General features: G+C 33.8%; 1 protein-coding gene across 1 annotated transcript in view; it reads left to right on the forward strand.

The window, feature by feature from the left end:
* The window catches only part of Rab2a (RAB2A, member RAS oncogene family), an 86,911-nt gene that overhangs the window by 50,492 nt on the left and 13,414 nt on the right, over positions 1-23,005 (forward strand). The window contains exons 4-6 of the mRNA XM_027932824.3: positions 2,143-2,225; positions 2,637-2,729; positions 11,385-11,496. Of these exons, the coding sequence (XP_027788625.1) occupies positions 2,143-2,225; positions 2,637-2,729; positions 11,385-11,496 (288 nt within the window). The remainder of the gene's footprint in view (positions 1-2,142; positions 2,226-2,636; positions 2,730-11,384; positions 11,497-23,005) is intronic.

Here is a 23,005-nt window from a genome sequence, read left to right on the forward strand (position 1 = left end):
AGGTCTCAAAAATTAGGAAACTATTTTTAACATAGATCTTCATTTACTACAGAATAATTATGCATTTTAAGAGGCATACTTAAATTTATAGTCTTTGAAATGTGTGGGTTTTTATTTGCTTGAAGTTTTGTCTGATTTTGTATTAATAGGCAAATTCCAGATTCAGTGGCCTTAGTATAAAGTGATGTGTTGTATAAGTTATTTCCATATTGGACATATTTTTTTGTTCTCTGAAGAACAATTCAGGAAGAACAGGAATGTTTTATAAAAGTTTGCTTTTCTCCTTTTCCTAAGTTTATTTTCCCTTTTACTGTTTTACAGTATCTTATCTGAAGTGTAAACATTGAAGGTTTGAAGTCTTTTAGTAGTGCTTTTCTACCAGTGCATTCATATAATTCACCCCACAGAATTTTCCAAGGATGTTGTTTTAAAGGATTTTTACCTTCACTTGATGGATGGTTAGCCTTGAGAAATATAAGATATCTAAACATGATTTTTATATTGAACTTGTAAAATACACCCATTTTGCATTGTTTGCCACAGAATCCTTTCTTGGTCTATATGATTCATAATAAAATAAATCTTTTAAATATCTAGTTCTTAGTTTTCCCATTAAAGAAGGAATTCTCCTAATATTTCCATTTTGAACTTGGATTTGAAGACTTTTTTGAAAGATAATACTCATTAAATGTACATACATAAAAATTAATTTTATGTTCCTGAACGGTACCATATGGTTTTTTAACCTGTGTAGAATGAGTTGGTTATTTTTGCACCTTTTTTTTTTCCTCATTCACTAGCATAAGATCTGATTGTAAGTGCTAGAATTGGTTACCAAGAGAGGATCTAATTGTTAATTTCTACACAGAAGAAGTTATTTTCATTGAATGTTAGCATGTCTTTTTATTTAGGTAAGATGGAGTACTGACCCATTTTTTGCAGTTGACTAGGAAATTAGGATTTATTCTTTCATTTATCAGACTCTCTCTGAGTGCCAGCTGTATGCTATCCCCAGTGATGGGCATTGAGGGTAGAGGCATGGGAGGGAAGGAATATAGTTGGAGAGCCCACAAGAGCAAGGTATTACAGAGTAGTAAGTGTTAGAACCGGCAGATTATGAGCTTGTCTCTGTGCATTATAATGGTGGGAAGGCTTTAGATATAACTTGGAATGTCAGAACTCAACATGTGAAACAGTATTTTCCAACTGCAGATTTTAAGACAAAAATTGTTAAAACTGGCTTGTTTACTTAATTTAAATGCTTATTTTTCCTTAAAGGTAGAATGATTAAAATTTTAAGAAGCACTTTTAATAAGAACTCTCAGTTTAAACTCAGGCAATAATCCTATCCCTTTTTATCCTTTCTTACAAAGCAGAATGCTAGTACCATGAGTTAGAGAAATTACCTAATTTTGTTTAATCTCTGGTGTGTGTTTCACAAGTGGATATAAAGATGACTTTACATCCTATTGCCTTTTGACAAGCATTGTATATCAAATGCAGAGAAAATTGATTAAGTGTGGAGGAAAAAATTAAATAAATTAAATTCAGAACCATTTTCTGTTTTTCATAATAAAATGATTGCTCAAAGAATTCCATCTTATGACTGTTGAAAGCTCACTGCAGTTTATGATATAACTGATAAAATCTGCATCCTTGGCCTTCCAACAACCTTTACACGAGCAGATGGTGGGCGTAAAGATGTCATTCATCATTTATTTACAATGGGCTTTATTTATTCTAGTGTCAACAGCTGCCCCAGGGAGTGGGTTATTGAATTCAAATGTGAGGCTCTGGGTTATTTGCTTCCTTTCAAATTTGTCTTCAGAGCTTAGTTGCTAGGAGTCCATTCTGTGCTCTAATAATGATTCATGTATTGTGAAACCATTCAGTAAATTGGGTTGTCAGGGATTGCCAAAATAGGTTAGGGGTCTTTTTTCGGGTGGCAAAACCTAGGGTTGCAGGAATCCTGTATGTGCATCCTAGTGACTTGAGCAATAGTGATATTGACTTTTTTCCAGAAACTGGTGAGGATTTTCTCTCTCTTTTTATGCACCTCTTCCCATATTTTCTGTATGAGTGACATGAAAATGCAGAAGACAGAGTTTTAAAGGAAACTTCCAATTTTTTCTTTTTTCACAGGCAGGGCAGGAGTCTTTTCGTTCCATCACAAGGTCGTATTACAGAGGTGCAGCAGGGGCTTTACTAGTGTATGATATTACAAGGTGAGTACTTGTCAGTTGTTCAGTTCAGTGGTCAGTGCAGAGATTATTTCTAAACAAGTATGGTTGCACTAATAAAACTAGCTTTGTCTTTATGCCCTGGCTTACCATGAAAACTATTTATCTTGAATCAAATTTAAATTTACTACAGAACTCTGCAGCAGAATTCTTTTTCTTACTTAAATAAGTGCCCTGAGTTATCAACTTGGTAAGATTATTTATTTGTTGGAATTTTCTAAGTGTGGTTACATTTAATTTCTAAACTGAAATATAATCACTGAACTCTAAACTCAAATTTTGTACTTGCAAACTGTTTCTCATTATATAAGTGGGATATGGCAAAAAATGGTTATCATTGTGCACCACTAAGAAAAAATACTTTGAAAATGTAATCAAATTATCATTTATGTTTAGGAGAGATACATTCAACCACTTGACAACCTGGTTAGAAGATGCCCGCCAGCATTCCAATTCCAACATGGTCATTATGCTTATTGGAAATAAAAGGTAAAAGGATTAAATTAGAGGTTACTTTGCATTAATGATGGACACTGTAGATTACTGTTTGTGTGACTCCTTTTCTTGTACATTTGCCTACATGTAAGTATATGGCTTTTTAAATTTAAAAATTTTGGAAATTGTAAGGTAGTTCTTTTGGCTTTTAAAATACAAATAAGTAGCTCTTTTGAAAATTATCATTAATCTGAAGGAGTTTTATCTGGTTACTAATTTAAAATAAAACCCAATGATTTATTGGAAGGACAGGTGACTATTAAGTATTGTCTAAATTGTTTCAGAAAAAGATTTCCCTTTTCATGACTTAATGTGCATTATAGGAATTAATACAATGTAGAGATTAATCAGGTATCTTTCTAAAGTTCTAAAACTCTTAATATTGTTAAGAAAGTATTACATTAGTACATTTTAAGCTTACTTCCTTAACTTTATATTAGTGTCATTAATTTTTTTAAGTCTTGTTTTACTTAGAGCATTATCTGCAGTAAACACGTTTGCATATTAGGCTTAAAATGTTAATACATGAGAAAACATAGTTGCTTGGCCTAAGTTTCTAAACTTCCAAGAGTATGGAAAAGTTTTTACTAATTTTAGTACATAATTATGTGATAACAAAATTAATGTTTTTAGAATGCTAACACAGTTCATGGATTCCTTGGGTTTATAAATAAAATAGATATTGTTAAAAGAAAATATTAGAAAGAAAATCATGACTCTCATGATAATGAACATGTCAAAGTTTTTTTTATCTCATTGTTAATTGAGAAAGCAATAAGACTTTACAACTAGTTCAAGAGAGAACTCTTTACTGCACATTTATAGTCAAATAAGGAATGCTGAAATTTATCTAAAGATGAATGCAAAAATGTGAGGGGGAAAAAAACTTACAAAGTGACAATTGTATTCCACAGGGCACAGTCTGCATTTCTCTGGATAGTGATTATTTTTATTGTTACCAGTTTTCCACAAGTTAACTCTACAATCTTTTAAAATGTATGTGATACAGTTAATACAATAATTAGAGGAAGATTATAACATTGAATTCATATGAGAGGAAAAAGTATCAATCAACAATCTAAACTTCTACCTTAAGAAACTAGAAAGATAAGAGCAGTTAAACTCAAGGTAAGCAAAGAAAGGGATGATAAAAAGAAAACTAATGAAACTAAAAGCTAGTTCTTAAGAAAATAAATAAAATAGATTCTAATCAGGAAAAAAGACATATCACCAGTATCAGGAATGAAAGGATGACATCTCTATAGTCTTCCAGGTTCTAAAAGGAAAAGAAAATATATTAATATGGTGAACAGACTTAAGTAAATGGAGTGTAGTATACCATATTTGTAAATTAGAAAACTAAATTTCTTTTCTTAGGGGATTGAACTTATAGGGATTTTACTCCTGAGGTATATCATCAGAGCCTTTTTATTTTTTATTTTTTATTCTGAGAGAAGGTCTCACCAAATTGCTTAGGGCCTTGGTAAGTTGCTGAGGCTGACCTCAAACTTGGTGATCCTCTTGCCTCAGCTTCCCAAGCTATTATTACAATCATATGCCACCACGCCCAGCTTAGAAAACTAAATATTTTTAAGATATAAATTCTTCTCAAGTTTGTCTGAAGATGAACTGAACTTCCAGTCAAAGTCCTTCACACTTTTTTTTTTTTTTAGTTTTAATGTCTTTTTTATTTTTATGTGGTGCTAAGGATCGAACCCAGTACCTCACATGTGCTAGATGAGCACTCTACCACTGAGCCACAACCTCAGCCTCCCTACACAGTTTTTTGAGGGGAGCTAGATATTGACAAGCTGAGTTTAAAATGTATGCAAAATTGCAAAAGCCATAAGCTAGCCAAAACAGTTTTGACAATGAGGAACAAAATTGGAGAATTCACCAGTTTCCATAATACTGATTTCAAGATTTATTATAAAGCTACTATAAACTACTTTAGTCTGCTAATGGCATATGTTAATTAGCTTTTCTAAGAAAAGTAAAATAAAAGGAGGAAAGTTGTATTTATTTTGGATTACAGTTTCAGAGTTTTCAGTCCATGGTCACTTGCCTTCATTGCTTCTGAGCTTTTGTCAAGGCCATATATTATGGTAGAAGCATATGGCAGAGGAAAGTGCTCATCTCATGGAAGCTGGAAAACAAGAAAGGAGGGATCAGGGTCCTATTATCCCCTTCAAGGGCACACCCCCAATGAGTTAACTTACTTCCAACTATGCCCCACCTCCTAAAGATTCCACCACCTAATAGCACCATCAGCTGGCTAGTAGGCATTCACATAAGTTTTTGGGGGACATTTAAGTTCCAAAATAGAATAGTCAGAATAGATTAGTGGAACAGTATAAGGAGTTCTGAAGAGTAAATCAATATATATGTGGCAAATTAATTTATTGACAAAAGTGCTAATTCAGGGAAGGGAAAGGGTAATTTTTTCATTAATTGTGCTCAAACAGGTTAATAGTCAATTACAAAAAAATGAACCCAACCCTTTCCTTAAAATGTATGTGAAATTGCATAAGCTATAAGCTAGCTAAAACAGCTTTGAGAAAGAGAAACAAAATTAATTAAGTAGATCACAGTACTAAGTGTAAGAGCTAAAACTATTTTGAAATTTCTAAAATAAGACAAAATCTTAATGACCCTAGTTTGGGCATAGATTTCTTAATGGGACCAAAAAAAAAAAAGAAAGAAACATGAGCTATAAAAGGGAAAAAAGGCAATAAATTACACTTCAACAAAATTAAACATTTGCTCTCCAAAAAATAGTTACAAAAATGAAACTGAGGGTAGTAGCATACTTGTGTAGTCCCAGCTATTTGGGAGCCTGAGACAGGAAGATCACAAGTTCAAGGCTAACCTTGGCAATTTAGTGGGACACTGTCCTAAAATAAAAAGGGTTAGAGATGTAGCTCAATGGTAGAGTTCTATCCCCTGTAACTCAAAAAAGGCGGGGGGGTGGAGGAGAAGGTTACAAAAATGAAAAGGCAGACTATAGACTGGGAGAAAGTATTTGCAAAACATGTATCTCACAAGGTTTTTTTTTTTTTTTAATTTTTTTTAGTTGTAGATAGACACAATATCTTTATTTTATTTATTTTTATGTGGTACCTCACATGTGGAAGGTGAGTGCTCTACCACTGAGCCACAACCCCTAAGTATTTTTATCTAGAATATATGAAGAATATTTTATCTAGAATACATACAGAATATTCTAAATATTCTGTATGTATTCTAGATAAAATATTCTTCATGTGAGAATATAAGAATATTATCACAGTTCACTAATCAGATAATCCAGCTTTGTAAAATAAGTAAAAGATGTGAATTGGCACTTTAGTAAAGATATACTGCTAATTAAGAACAAAAATCACATAGTCATCTCAGTAGATGCAGAGAAAGTCTTCAACATAATAGAGCGGCCATTCATGATAAAAACACTGTAAAGGGTAGGGGCTGTAGCTCAGTGGCTGAGCGCTCACCTCACATGCGTGAGGCACTGGGTTCGGTCCTCAGCACCACATACAAAAATAAATAAATATAACAAAGATATTGTGTCCATCTACAACTATAAAAGAAATTAAGAAAAAACTAGAGATATAAAGAAATTACTTTAACATCATAAAGGCTATATACAATGAACCCAAAGGTGACATAATGAAAAGAGAGAAAAAATGAAAGTATTTTCTTTAAAATTCAAAAACCAGACAAGATGTTTACTCTCATCACTCTGATATAATACTAAAAATTCTAGCCAGAGCAATTAGGCAAGAAAAAGAAATAAAAAGGATAAAAAATAGAAAAGAAGTAGTAAAATTATCTGTTTGGTAGATATGATTCTATACTTCGAAGATCCAGAAAGCTTTACTAGGATACTGCACGAACTAATAGACTAAGTCAGTAAAGTAGCATGTTACAAAATCAACATAGAAAATCAGTAGTTTTCCTATATACCAATAATGAATCTGCTGAGAAAGAAATCAGAAAAATAATCCCATTCACAGTAACCTCAAAAAATAATAATTATAATAGGACTAAATCTAGCCAGTGAGGTGAAAGACCTCTACAATGAAAACTATAAAATATTGTCAAGAGAAATCGAATACTAGAAGATAGAAAGACCTCTCATATTTGTGGATCAGCAGAACTAACATTCTTAAAATGACCATTCATCAAAAGCAACATACAGATTCAGTGCAATTCCCATCAAAATACCAATGACATTCTTCACAGAACTAGAAAAAACAGTCCTAAAATTCACTTAGAAGAATAAAATGTACAGAATAACCAAAGCAGTTCTAAGCCAAAAAAATAAAATGCTGGAGGAACCATAATACCCAGTTTCAAATTGTACTACAGAGTTACAGTAACAAAAACTGTGTGGTACTGGCATAAAAACAGATACATAGACTAGTGAAACAAAACAGAAGACAGAGAGACAAATCCACACATCTACAGTCATCTGATCCTTGACAGAGGCACCAAAAACACTGTTGGAGAAAAGACTGCCTTATTAATAAATGGTTCTGAGAAAACTGGTTATATAGAAGAAGGAAACTGGATCTCTTTTCTCTCAGCCTGAACATAGTCAACTCAAAATAAATCAGAGACCTTGGAATTAGACCAAAGAGTTTGCAAATCCTAGAAGAAAATAGAGCCAACATTTACCATATAGGCATAGGCAATGGCTTCCTTGGTAGGACTCCTAAAGCTCAGGAAATAATGCCAAGAATTGATAAATGGGATTGCATCTAATTAAAAAGCTTCTGCATGACAAAGAAAAAATTTAAGTCTTAGTGAAGAACAAACCTACAGAATGAGATAAATCTTTGCTAGCTACTTTTCTGACACAGGATGAATACCTAAAGTATATAAAGTACTCAAAAAATTTGCCATCAAAAAACAATCCAATGAACAAATAGGCAAATGAACTAAACAGACACTTCTCAAAGAAATACAAATGGCCAACAAATATATGAAAAAATATGCAACATACTTAGCAATTAGGGAAATGCAAATCAAAACTACACTGGGATTTCATCTCACTCCAGTTAGAATGGTAGCCATCAAGAGTACAATTAGTTGGACAAGGCTCAGGAGGCTGAAGCAAGAGGATTGAAGGTTGAAAGCCAGCTTCAGCAACTTAGGAAGGCCTTAAGCAACTCAGCCAGACCCTGTCTCTTCATACAATATAAAAAGGACTGGCTGGGGATGTGTGGTTCAGTGGTTAAGTACCCTTAGTTTCAATCCTTGTTACCAAAAAAAAAAAAAAAAAATCAGAATACACCTGAGTTTTTCCAATGACTCTAATTTTAATATATGGTATTCTTTTGTATGCCAAACTGGAGTCTTGTCCTTTGTATATGTGGTAATGTTGATTTCATAACTATACTTAAAACATATTTGCTATGATTAAAATTCAAAATAATTTTTTAAAGATACAAAGAATAATAAATGCTGAAGAGGATGTAAGGGAAAGAAACACTTTTGTACTGTTGGTAGGATTATATGGAATTCAATAAGGACATTCTTCAGAAGAACAGAAATGAAACCACTGTATAACCCAGCTATGCCACTCCTCAGTATTTATCCTAAAGAATTAAAGTCACCATACTATAGCCATGTGTGCATACCCATGTCTGTAGAAGCACAATTCACAGTAGCCAAATATTGGACCAGCCTAGGGGTGTCTCAGTGGATGAATGGATAAACAAAATGAGGTATATGTATATAATGTAGTATTATTAAATCATAAAGAAGAACAAAATTGTCGTTTGCAGGAAAATGGACAGAACTTGAGTATTATGTTAAGTGTAATAAACCAAACTCTGAAAGCCAAGAATAATGTGTTTTCTCTCATGTGGAAGCTTGAGAGGAAAAATGAAAAAGAGAGGTTGGGGGGTCTCTTGAAAATCAGAAGGCAATCAGTAGAGGAAAGGGACCAGGTGGACGAGGAGAGGGAAAGGGGCAATACCGGGGGAGGGTGTTGACCAAATTATATTGTCATATCATGTACATGTACTCACACGTAACAACAAATCCCACTATTAAATATAATTATAATGCACCAATAAAAATATGGGGGAAAAAGTAGCTACTGCCGATGGGAATCTAAAATGAATGCCCACATTTTTAGAGTCTCATTGGAAATTAAACATAAAGCCAGGTGTGCTGGTGCATACATGTAATTCTAGCTGCTTGGGAGGCTGAGACCAGAAGATCATAAGCTTGGAACCAGCCTGGATAATTTAATGAGGTCCTGTTTCAAAATAAATTTTAAAAGGCTGGGTATGTAGTTCATTGGGTTCTTGTTTATAACATGCACAAGGTCCTGGGCTCAGTCCCCAGTACCACCAAAAAAAAACTGAGGGAAAGTAATTAAATATATCCACTGCCTAGCCATTGTAATCCTAGATGTTTACCCAGCATAAACTTATTTTCCCATGTCCCCCCTATATAAGGAATTGTACATACATTTGTAGTAGCTTTATTTGTAGTATCCCAAAACTAGGAAAAACCCAAATGTCAATGAATAACTGTATAAATAAATTGTGTTACAGCATTATAATGGACTACAACTCAACAATAAAGAGGAACGAACTGTTGATATATGCAGCAAAGTGGATAAATATTAAACAGTTATGCTGAATGGAGAACAGATACTATAGGACTACATTATAGAAAATGCAGGCTTAGTCTGTGGTGGCAGAAAGCAGATGATTAGTTGCCTAAGATATGGGGGAGGAAAGGATTATGACAGTGGATGTAAGGAACTTGGGGGGCTGATGGCTTTACAGGTACATGTGTCAAAACTCAACGTATAAAATAATAAGAGAATATTTGAAGAATAAAAATTTTTCACTTTTATCTTGCCAGTTTTTTCCCTGTGCCTTGGAATAAACTGGTGGCTTTAAATTTGGTTGATGATCACAAGGACCTTATAATTCAATGTGTAAAGAAAAAATGTAGTATATACACAAGAAATGTTTCTGATGACTGTAGATGACTGACCCTTCTTTAAGTGATAGTATAATAAATGGGAAAGAACAATAGAAATAAATGGGGTGATTATTATTGGTTGGGGTGAATTGGGATAGACATCAGAACAAGGAATAAGCAATTTTTGAAGTAAATGCATTAAGCAATAGGGAGCCAGTGAAGGGATTTGAGAAGGGCAGTGACCTAGTCAGAGTGACAGATGACACAAATTTGCTAACTGTGGCATTATAAATTGGTTATACAAGAAGTAGGAAATAGTTTTAAAAGATTAAAGTTTTTAATAGTAAAAGGAAAAAAGAGCATAAGACTTAAAAAATGACTTAAGAAAGATAGACACATAAGTAATAGAAAACAACTTAGGTGAGATTTATAGGGAATGCAAAGTCAAAGACAGCAGTTTGATTTTATGCCTGGGCAACTGAGGACATGACCACTGTTTTGGAAAGCAGCTTGTTACTACATAATGTTCAAGTACAATGGCTTTTGGGTTTTTGTTTTTTTTAAGAAAATATGTTGTCTATCACAACCTAGTACATAAATTGAATATGCAATTATCGTGTTTAACAAACATTCCATGAAACAATGGGTTATATACACTGATATTTTCTATTATGTTTCTTTTTTTTAAGGAATTCTGACTATGACCTACTGAAGTGATTTTACAATTCAGTGAGTCATATTACTGTTTGAAAAATACTTCCCTGGTAAGGCTTTGGCGCATGTACATGTACACACACATACATACACAATTTTTTTACACATGTGTGTATGTGTGTGTACATGTTCATTGTAATAATGAAAAATTTAAAATAATCATGTCTACTGGAAATAAAAATAAGTTGTGTGTTCATTTAGTAGAATATAGTACAACAGTAAAAAATTTGAAAACTAGATCTACCTATATTATATGTATAAATTTGAGAAATGTAATGTTAATTAGAATTAAGTTGTAGAACAGTAGCTACATCTGGATTTTTGTAAACATGCGGAAAGTACTTAGTGTTTATGATTATAAACATGAATATAAATATAAAAATGTACATGAGAATGAAAACACCAAATTCAAAACAGTAGTTTCTTTTTAAGTAAGAAGGAAGACAGTGGTTCCAGGGATGCACAGGCACATGGGAGATGATTCAGCTATATTTGTTGGTTTTATATCTTAAAAACTGAAGTAAATCCAACAGAAAAGTGTGTCAAGGCTATATAGAATTTCATGGGTGTTATATCCTAAAGTAAAAATAAATATTGTATAATAGTAAAGCTTATAAACTTTTACAGTAGAATATACTCATAAGAGAAGGTCTAACCCCCCCCCGCCTTGCCCAATACAATTTTAGTATGATAAAAATGAGTAGCATACTTTCATCCAGAATTTCTGGCTTATACTTTGTTTCTTCATACCCTCCCCACAATATTTTTGCTTTTAGAAGAAACTGATAATTAAACCTACTGAGATTTATAACCTAATTAATGTTTCCTTAGGACTATGGATTTTACTAAACAATTTTTCTGTAGCTTCAAGGAATTGGGTAGACAGTGTCTTTTTATCACATTTGTAGAAACTCATCTGTATACTTTGCACAGGTGTCTTTCCTTGTACCATGTTTAGTAACATGACCCTTTCTGTCCCATGTTTAGTGATTTAGAATCTAGAAGAGAAGTAAAAAAAGAAGAAGGTGAAGCTTTTGCACGAGAACATGGACTTATCTTCATGGAAACTTCTGCTAAGACTGCTTCCAATGTAGAAGAGGTAAATAAAAGGCCCTTTTAAATATCCATCATCTTTTCACATAATAGAAATGTTTCGTATACCTTAACATTTATTTCTTGGTGTTTATTCCCTCAGTTTATTAGTCTCTAATAGTCCTTCAAAATCATCAAGTAGAAAAGTTTCTTCTTTTGAAATGCCTTCTAACATTCATCTTCCAACAGACTCTTAAATTATATTCTTGAGTCTTATTAAAAGAAAAAAGAGGCTAAGAATATGAGTAACTTACTCAAAATAGTGCTTAATTTCCTCCTGGATAACAGCGTGTAAAAGCAGCTGCAAAAGGAAGACAATTGAAAAAGTCTCATCATTCCAAGGATAGCAGAGGACAGGAGCCTAATAATCAACAGCTAGCACTGTGTCTTAACATAGTAAGCAGTCAGTAAATATTTATTTACAGTAATACTTGCAGCTTTTCCAATTAACCCTTGAACCCAGATTTATTGATGTATTTGTGGTGTGTAGAATCAAACCTTACACGTTAGGCAAATGCTCCACCACTGAGCTACATCCCCAGCCCCCCAGAAATTAAGTACAGTAATTCTGCATCACTGGTATGTACACTGAAGCTCTTAGATAAAATATTATTCTTATGTATAATTGATAAGATGTCCTCTGTTATTGACAATAATTATGACATTTCACTTCATACAGCGCACCCAGTGAAAAATCCGTTTTACTCTTGTCCAACTTCAAACAGACAAAACTACCTGTTTTAGAGAGGTGCTCTTTTGTTAGATATATTACATTTGAAACCATAAAGGAGCCAATGTGGAAGGAGGAGAGGCATTCAATATATCTGAAACATACCCTAATTTATTAATTATTAATAATGTGTATCTTAGGGATTTTTTTTTCTTTCTTTTTGGTACTGGAAGTTGAACCCAGGGACACTTAACCACTGAGCCACATCGCTAGCCCTTTTTTATATTTTATTTAGCGACAGGGACTCACTGAGTTGTTTAGGGCCTTGATAATTTGCTGAGGCTGGCATTGAACTTGAGATCCTCCTGCCTCGGCCTTCCAAGCTGCTGGCATTACAGGCATGCACCACCATGCTGGCCATCTTATTGATTTTTAAGAACCATAAATACAACATTGCTCCATTTTAACGACAACAACAAAATACTATGAAGTCAAATAATAAGGCATCAACTAATGGAAAATAATTTTAGATTACTAATTCTGTCTCTAATGCCTTTGTGTTCATTTATTTAACAAATAACAGTACATTTTTATTTATAATCAGTAAATTACTGTTTTCCCTTTTGCTAAACATTTAAATGAAATATATTCCATGGCTATTTTGGCAGCACTTACTACAAAAGTTCTGTATTTGTGGTTAATAAAATACATGTTTATATTTGGGTGGGAATTTGCCTTACTCATGAGTGAACATCATTTTACTTTGTGAAAATTAATTTACCTCTCAAAAGCCAATGACTTTAAGAAGTAATTTGACATGATTTTATTTTTATAAAATCCATAGGTAAACATTTACAAATGTTATCATCCGTGCAGTTTTATCTAAAAGATAAAACAAAAATACTTTATCTGATAAAGTATTTTAAGAAGACAGAGAGGACTGTTCTGTGCTCTAAAAAAGGGTAGAATCAACCTTAAATTTCTTAATCTGATTTAGGAATTGATGAAAGGTCAAAATAATAGCCAAAAGATATCTGCTTCTGGGAATATGGAGTATATTTATTTTTTTCTTATTTCTCCTGGTAAGAGTATCTATTTAAAACTCTGGATATCATATATAAAACCAATACAGGAATATTCTAAAAGATGAGTAGAAAAAGGCAGACCTTTGTACTTGAATCACACAACATTGATTTTCCTTGGTTTTTGTTTTTATCTCATACTTCAGAATAGGTGCTAGAAAAACTGACAAGCTAGAATGACCAATGGGGACAGGGCAAAAAAAGCCTTACTATGGCTAAAGGATCAGGAAAGTAAAATATTGGTAAGGTAGAGAGCTTCTAGAAAATAACTATTCTAATGTAAATTGAGGGAAAAAAATTGAGGCACCATATCCATTATTGTTAGATTGTAAGGAGGTTTTCCCACTGTCAAACGGCAGTAATGGGGTAGCACCACCACCAGTACTTTTCTGTTCAAGTGGTATCAAAGGAAACCAAAAAGAGCACAGATTTAATTATGATGCAGAGTCTCATAACAGTATGCAACAGAGGTTTCAGGGGAAAACTTCTTGGATACCTAGAACCAGGAAGATCTCAAATAGAAAAAAAAAAAAAAACAGACTCCAATAGTGAGATGACAAAGATGTCAAAATTATCTAATGATTTTAAAGTAGCCATCATGAAAATGCCTCAGCAAACAATTGGAACATGCTAGAACAAATGAAAAGTAGTTTTAGCCAACAAATAGAAAGTTTCAGCCAAAGAAATATAAGAAGCAGTTTATGGTGCAGACATGGCCAAGTTTGAGGACCACATACACAACCAGTCTGGAAAATGGCACCGAAATAGCATTAAAAAGCCCTAATTACAAAGATGTGTATCTCTTAAGGAGGTAAACCCGAAAATTGTGAAAAACATGCGTTTTTCCAAGAAGCACAAGAAGAAGGGCCTGAAGATGATGCAGGCAAACAACACCAAGACCACAAGTGCATATACTGAGCCTGGAAAGGTCTTCATAAAGCCCAAGGAGCTTAAGTCTGGAATCTCCCAAAGGGTGTCACCTACAAGCTTAATCAGCTTGCCTACATCACCCACCCCAAGGTTGGGAAAAATACTCATGCATCCATTGCCAAGGGTCTCAGCAGTGTTCAGGCTCCCAGCAGTGTTCAGGCTCCCACAAAGGCCTCATAGTAAAGGCCAATTTAAGAACAAAAGCACTGGTGTGACTTCTGGGCTATTATCTGCATGGAGCTGGTGTCCTCCTACTATGCTTTTTGTATAAATAAACCTTAGGCAAGGTTGCCTCTCCTCCTCAGAAAAAAGAAATATAAAAAGAACCAAATAGAAATTTTAGAACTAACAAATATATGATTAAAATTAAAAAAAAAAAAAAAAAGAGCAAAAGGGGGCTCAGTGGATGAACCCCGTGGCAGAAGGGAAGGGACAGAGGAAAAAAGTAGTAACTAGATGATAACACATTAGAAGCTACTCATTCTAAACTGCAGAGACGGACTGGAGGTGTGGCTCAGAGGTAGAGTGTTGGCCTAGCATGTGCAACCTGGGTTTAATCCCCAACACCACAAAAAATAAGGAATAAGGGCTGGAGTTGTAGCTTAGCGGTAGAGCACTCGCCTAGCATGTGCAAGCCCTGGGTTTGATTCTCAGCACCACATAAAAATAAGTAAACAAAATAAAGTTATTGTGTCCAACTACAACTAAAAAATAATTAAAAAAAAAAATAAGGAATAAATAAACAAGGGTCCTAAACTTCAAAGACAAAAATGACTGGGGGAAAGGAGTACCTCAGGGACTTTGGGGATTATAACAAACATTTTTGTGATGTGTCATCAGTCCTGGAAGGATAGGAGAAAGAGAATAACTCTAAAACTTCTAAGATTTAGCAAAAAGAATTAAACACCTACACATTCAAGGAGCAAAGCCAACCCCAAACTAAACATTTTTTAATAGCAGATCTGCCATAAAAAAATGGCTAAAGGAAATTCTCTAGTGGAAATGAAATATGAAAGATATCTTAGAACACTGTAATGAAAGAAAGAACACAGTAAACAAAAATATAGACTAGTATGATAGACTTTTTTCTTCTTTTGAGTCGTGGTTACCAACATAGATGAGAATATTATAAATTATAGAGGTTAAAGGATGGTAAGATTTCTATATTTCATTTGATTTGGTAAAAAGATACTGGTAAACTTTAGTAAGTTATATATCTAGTGCAATAGCTACATTGAGCTACTACTTAAAAAGTTATCCAGAGTTATACACTAAAAAACAATAGATAAATCAGTTTGGAACTCAAGTGTTTAACCCAAAGGAAAATTGGGGATAGAGGGGAATAAAGTAACAGATTTAAGCCTTAACATGTCTGTAATTAAATGTGAGGTAAGTGATCTAAATCCACCAATCAAAAGACAGAGATTGAGAGAGGATTAAACAACAAGACTCAGTAATAAGATATCTATAAGAAACTCATTTCAAATATAACAGTAAGGTAGGTTAACAATAAAATAATGTAAAATATATACAAATATCAATTAAAAGAAAGTAGAAACAACTATATTAATATCAGAAAAAGTATATTTTAGAGGAAAAAGAAAATTACCAAAGACAGAATAGGATATTCCATAATGACAAAAGAGTCAGTTCAACAGGAAGACCTAAAAATTCTAAATGTATGCACCAGACACAAACTCTAAGACATGGAAAGCGAAAACTGATAAAATGCAGAAAAACAGACAAGTCCACAATTATGGTGGGAGACTTTATTTAATCTTTTAGGTGCCTCCACAGAACATGTATGAAAGTAGACCACACCCTGGGCAATAAAGTAAATCTCAATATTTGAAAATAATGAAGTCAGAGAGAGTGTATTCTTTAATTACAATGGGATTAAAAAAGAAATCAATAACAGATACCTGAAAAGTCTATAAATGCTCAGAAATTAAATACACTTCTGTATGTCAAAGATAAAGTCTCAAAGAAAATACAAAATCTCCTACCAAAATCTCAGTAATATTTTTGTAGATGTAGGCAATATTATAATAAAATACATATGGAAAGGCAGAAGGACTACAGTAGCTAAAACAGCCTGAAAAAAGAATTAAATGAGATGAGTCAAGCTACACTTTGAACACTTTGAACTAAATGAAAGTGAAAATTATAACATGCAAGGCTTGTTGAATATTCAAAAATTAATCAGTGTAGCCCACCACTTAATAGGGCAAAAGAAGAAAAACCAAATGGTCATAGCAATTGATATAGAAAAAGCATTTGACAAATTTCAGCACCTATACATTTTTAAAACTCACAAAAATGAAAATTAAGGAGGACTTCCTCAGCTGCTTAAAAAGCGCGCGCGCGCGCACACACACACACACACACACACACACACACACACACACATCACGAACTAATGTTATACCTAATGACAAAGGCTGTATACTTTGCCCATTTAAATCAAGAACAAGGCAGGTGTGTCTGCTGTTGCTGTTACTCAACATATTGATGGAAATCTGAAGCAGTGCAGTAATGCAAGAAAAGGAAACAAAAAGCTTAGAAAAGGAAAAACAAGACTGTATTTGTGGATGATGTGATTGTCTCAGAAGAAAATCTCAAGGAACTCACAAGGGAAAAAAACCTCCCTGAACTAATAAGGCAGTTCAACAAGGTTGCAGGATATAAGATACATGTATAAAAAATCAATTATATTTCTGTATGCTAGGAATGAACACATGGACATTAAAATACTATTTCCAGTTGGGCAAAAATAAAATTAAATACTAGGTCTAAATCTAAAAGTGATATTTACAGGTCGTATATGCCAGAAACTACAAAATACTAATGAAGGAAGTAAAAGAAGAGCTAAATAGAGAGATATACTGTGCTGAATGTTTGGAATACTCAGTCTTACAAAGATGACACTTCTACCAAACTGATATAAAGATTTAACATTATTCCTATCAAAAATCTCAGTAATATTTTTTGTAGATGTAGGCAATATTATACATATGGAAAGGCAGAAGGACTAGAGTAGCTAAACAGCCTAAAAAAAGAAGAATTAAATGAGTCAAGCTATTTCAAGTTTTACATAGCTATAGTCACCAAGTATAGTGTGATATTGGTGAAGGGATTGACATACATATCGATGGAACAGAGTAAATAATCCAGAAATCCATTCCCAAATATACACAAATAATTTTAACAGTTTCAAAAGCAATTCAGTGGAAGAACATAGCCCTTTTTATTATTATTATTATTATTGTTGTTGTTATTATTATTATTTTGTAGTTGTAGAAGAACAGCATGCCTTTATTTTGTTTATTTTTATGTGATGCTAAGGCTTAAACCCAGTGCCTCACCCATGCCAGGCAAGAGCTCTGCCACTGAGCTACAGCCCAATCTAGAACTTAGCCTTTTTAATAAGTGGTGCTCTATCAATTAGAAGTCCATAGGGGAAAGAAAAAAAAAAAAGAACCTCAAGCCAATTCTCCCGATTATACAAAAACTAACTCAAAATGGATCATGAACTTCAATGTAAAACATTAAGGCAACTATTGGGTCCCCTCTCATCCTATGAGAGCTCTATTTTTTTTTTTCCAATTTGAATAAATCCTACCCTTTTATACTCAAAAAACATTGAACGTTCAACCTTTTAGGGAAAAAGAAATACAAAATCCTTGGGACTTGGACCTAGGCATACATATCACCAAAAGAATGTTTCACAAAACAAAAAAATAATAAATTAGCCTTCAAAATTTTGTGCTCTGTGAAAGACTGTTGTATAGATAAAAGACAAATCTACAGACTGAGATAATATATTTGCAAGTCAGATCCAACAAATAATTAGTAGATAGAATATGAAAATCCTTAGCTGGGTGTGGTGGCACATCCCTATAGTCCTGTTACTCCAGAAACTGAGGTGAGAGGATCACTTGAGCCTAGCAGTCCAGGGCCAACCTAGGCAATATAATGAGACCCCATCTCACAGTAAAATAAACTCTCAAAAAGAAATAGTGAAAAACAGAAACAATTCACTAGAAAATGAACAAAAGACATGGGCAGACTTATTTTTTATTTGTTTTTTGGTTTTGGTTTTTGTTTTAGTTATACATGACAATAGAATGTTTTTTGACATATTATACATAGATGACATATAACTTCCCATTCTTGTGGTTGTCCATGATGCAGAGTTACTCTTTTCGTGTATTTATATATGAACATAAGAAGGTTACATCTGATTCATTCTACTGTCTTTCCCATTCCATCTCCGCTTCCTTCTCCTCATTCCCCACTGTCTGATCTGGTGAACTCTACTCCTCTCTCCCCTGATGCCCTCCCATGTATTGTGAATCAGCATATACATATCAGGATATTTTTGGCTTTTGGTTTTTTGGGATTGGCTCATTTCTCGTAGCATGATAGTCCCCAATTCCATCCATGTACCAGCAAATGCCATAATTTCATTTTTCTTTATGGCTAATATTCCATTGTGCATATGTACTACATTTTCTTCATACATTCATCTGTTGAAGGGTACCTAGGTTGATTCCATAGCTTAGTTATTGTGAATTGAACTGCTATGAACATCTATGTGGCTGCATCACTATAATATGGTGATTTTAAGTCCTTTGGGTATATGCCAAGGAGTGGGATAACTGAGTCAAATGGTTGTACCATTCCATTTTCTGAGGAATCTCCATGCTGCTTTCCATAGTGGTTGTATCAATTTGCAGTCCCACCAGCAATATATGAGTCTGCCTTTTCCCCCTGCCTCCTCACCAACATTTATTGTTACTTATATTCTTGAAAATTGCCATTTAGGGGCAGACACTTCATCAAAGAGCATATACAAATGGCAGTAAGCACTTGAAAAGGTATTCAGCATCACTAACTATTAAGGAAAATGCAAATTAAAACTTCAATGAGGGCTGGGTGAATAGCTCAGTGATAATGCACTTGTCTAGTATGTGTGAGGACCTGGGTTTGACCCAGGACTGGAAAAAAGAATAAAGGAAAAAAAAAAACTTCTACTACATACCTATTAGTATAGTTTTATATTAAAAAAAAAAAAAAGGTGACGGCACCAACAAATGCTGTTGAAGGTGTGGAGAAAGAAGATCACCATATACCACTCGTGGGAATGTAAAATATACAGCCACTCTGGAATTCCAAACAATTTGAAAGTGTCTTTAAACATTGAACATGCAACTACCATATGACCTAACAGTTGCAGCCCTGGGCACTTGTTCTTTAGAGATGAAGACTTATGATTAAGTTATAATCGTAAAAGCCCCAAACTAGGAAAAACTAGAGAAATTGAGTTGAAGACCATTTCAGTGACTGAATGGTTGGATAGAGTATGATACTCCACACCATGAAATAACATAAAATGAGAAACTGCTATCATGCAACAACCAATCTCCAGAGAACTAAGCTCACTGAATAAAGTCATTTCCCCAATGTTGTATACTGTGTGATTTCATATAAATAACTTTCTTGAAATGACAAAATTAGAGATATGGAGAACTGATTAGTCACTGCCAGGTTTAAGGAGGGTATTGAGTGGGAGGGGTGTGGGTGAGGCATAAAAAGACAAACGTGAAGGATTGTGGCGATAGGAGTGATTTGTATCCTTTTCAGAAATTTGGTTTTAATGTAATGTACTATAGTTTTCTAAGTTGTAGCTTCTGGGGATAATTAGATAAAGGTCACATGAGATCTCTCCATACATGGGTGTATCACTCCATACACCCATATATGAACCTAGAGTTACCTCAAAATAAAAATATACATACAGCTTAAATTTAATCCTTGATAACCATTTAAAATTTAAAAATATAAAAATTCAGAACGAAGAAGCCTCAACACAACCACAGTAAAATATTAATTTGGAAATATGGAATGGTTATAAAGATCAAATTAGATGTTTGTGAATTTATAAAGAGTACAACATTTATTTTTCAAATAATTTGTGTTAAATATCACTCTCTGACTAGTCTGTCACATTTCTACACAAAGCAAATATTTATTCAACCAGGTCCCTTCATGCCAAATGATAAGTATTTACCATATGCCTAAAAAAATAAGAGTTAATATTTTTGTCAGATTTTGAGCACAGTATCAGTAAAGAACATCTTTATGACGATATGCTCTTATGCATTAGCATATTTTTCTTTATTCCCCATATTAAAGCATTTTTGCAGGCTTATAGTAAAGTTGATGAAGCTACTGTTTTAAGTCAGTTAATCCATGTCACCATGTTAAAGGGGTGGGGGGTTGTAAACCCCATATATGCATTATCTCAGAATCCTTTTTTAAAAATTAAATTATTTAGGTGTTGGGGTTGTGGCTCAAGTAGTACAGTGCTCACCTAGCACATGTGAGGCACTAGGTTTGATCCTCAGCACCACATTAAAAAAATAAATAAAGATATGATAAAAGTAAAATAAAATAAATTATTTAAAGATAATGGTGTTAGTTAATTAACAGACCATCTGATTATGGCTTAATTTTAGAAATTTAAGGATATGTGATTTTTTTTAATTAGATTAAATCTAGATGGTACAGTGATGATGTTTCAAACCTGGACCTGTTTCCTTTTGCTGTTATGCTATAGTATTTATTTTTAATCAAGATTCAGTTATTGCAATACAAGTAGAAACCATGAAGTTTAACTTGTATATCTTTTAAAAAAAATTTTTTTGTAGTTGAAGATAGTGTGTGTGCCTTTATTTTATTTATTTTTTCTGTAAGGGATTAGATTATTTGCAGTATAAGATAACACCATTGTTTTAGCATTAACTATGTTGTTGCTGCAAATGGGTTTACAATTAATCTATATAGACTCACTGTTTACTATTAATCAGCTTAATGATTTCATTTGTGCAGGATCTGTCAAAGGGAAGAAGGAGCCAAGTGGTGTTAGAGAGACATGCACATATTGTTTCCCACAACAAAGAATTATCTGGTCCAAAATATCAATAGTATTGAGGTTGGAAAGTACTGAATAAGAATAATAAAATGTTAAATTCAAGAAAGTGAAAACACCAACAAAACAGCACAATATATGAATCCTCTTTATTCACTGAGTGATAGGAAAGACTGATGATACACAGCCTAACGGGAGAATTCCATATCTCCTCAGACATATTATTGCTTCAGAGCTCATGATCTTCATCTGTGGATTCTTGATGCCCAGCATATAATTATATAACCAAGTTTCAACCATCTTAAAAATAAAAAACCTGTCACTCCATTTCTCCTGGACATGTTTGTTCCCTTTCAGTTTCCATTAAGAGCTATCTCTATTTCCCATTTTTCTTAACACCTCATTTCATTGTCTGTCTTCCTTCACCATGGACAAGTCTTCCTGGGCCTTCTAATTGCCACACCTAACAAATGCTTTTATGTTCTTTCTTTAAATAGTGTCTTGGGAATGATTGATAATTTTGACTGTTCTTTTATGTATAAAAACAACTTCCTTAGCTATATATACCATTTTCATATGCTTCTCTAGAATTCTCCAGACTCCACTACAGATTCTTCTTTTTGAGGTGAGATACCACCTAAATCCATGACTTCAGATATCCCTTTAGGCTGTGTATTCAGGTCCACACTGACAGCTGCTGCCTAGATCTCTCTGCATGAGTATTCTTCAGACCCTTGCAGTTTTAACACATTCAGATTTAAAGTGAAAGCCCTTCTCTAGTCCATAAATCTTCTGTGCTTTATATGTTCCCTTTTCTTTATCCTTTCATATGGATTTATTTGATACTGCTTTCTACCTGTTACCTTATTGTTTCTACCTGTTAAATATTGCCCTCTATCATAATTGTCTCCTAATTGGGCTTCCTGTCTTCATTCTTCAGTCTCTACACTAATATCTATGCGACCTTTCTATAAATGAAAATCGAATGCCACTTTCCAATTTTATTAAAACCACACAGTGGTTCCCCACAGCTTCAGCATCAGACTCCTTGGGTTGTCAAATAAGGCCTGTTGATTGCCAGACCCCAACAGTGTGCTTTCCATATTAAACTAGAACTAATCAGCTCTGTAGTACCTCTCCCCCTCCTCTATAAAAAATGTTCTCTGAAACTGAAATTCCCTTCCTTTCTACCTGATCCTTCAAGGATGTGGTCAAATCTGATACCTTCTTTGGAGTGTCTTCAGTGACCTCTTTCCCGTTTCCCTTTCACTATCAAGTATCACACACATAAGCACATGAATTGGTAGGCTCTTTTTTCTATGCTCATTCCTCTGTCACCATAGGCATGAATTAAATCTATTTTTCATATCAGCCTTAAGGGCAGAGTTCCATGAACATACAGACTTGTTTCATTTCCACGCCCCCAAAACCTAATGCATTGGCTCCCCTGTGTAGTAGATAGCAGAAGTTTGTGTGACTAATATTATTTATTTATTTCAACTTTGCTTCTCTTCTTTCAGTCTTCAATTGGTTATACTTTGGTCCCACTTCTTATGTGTAGTGGAAGTCTGTCCCTAACATTTCTGTCCTCAGCATTCTACAGCATGAGAGTTTGGAAATCCAGATGAACAGATTGGTTCCTCCTTTGAACATTGCTTCCTTCAGTAGCTACCTGTGGTCTTTGTGGTTTGAAAGGGCTTTTTTAGACGCAGGAATGTTTGTCATAAAGATTATGGAAAGCTAGGGAAAGCACCCTTTTCCAAAAGCCTTTGCCACCTTTTTGAAGATTATTAAAAAAAAAAAAAAACAAACCTAGAGTGATGTATTTACTTCTGTAATTCCTTCCCTGTTTTTCTTTGCATTTTCTCTCTAACTTGAAAGCTTTTTTTCCGAGTTGTGT

This window comes from Marmota flaviventris, chromosome 15 (assembly GCF_047511675.1).
Source record: "Marmota flaviventris isolate mMarFla1 chromosome 15, mMarFla1.hap1, whole genome shotgun sequence".
NCBI classification, from domain to species: domain Eukaryota; kingdom Metazoa; phylum Chordata; class Mammalia; order Rodentia; family Sciuridae; genus Marmota; species Marmota flaviventris.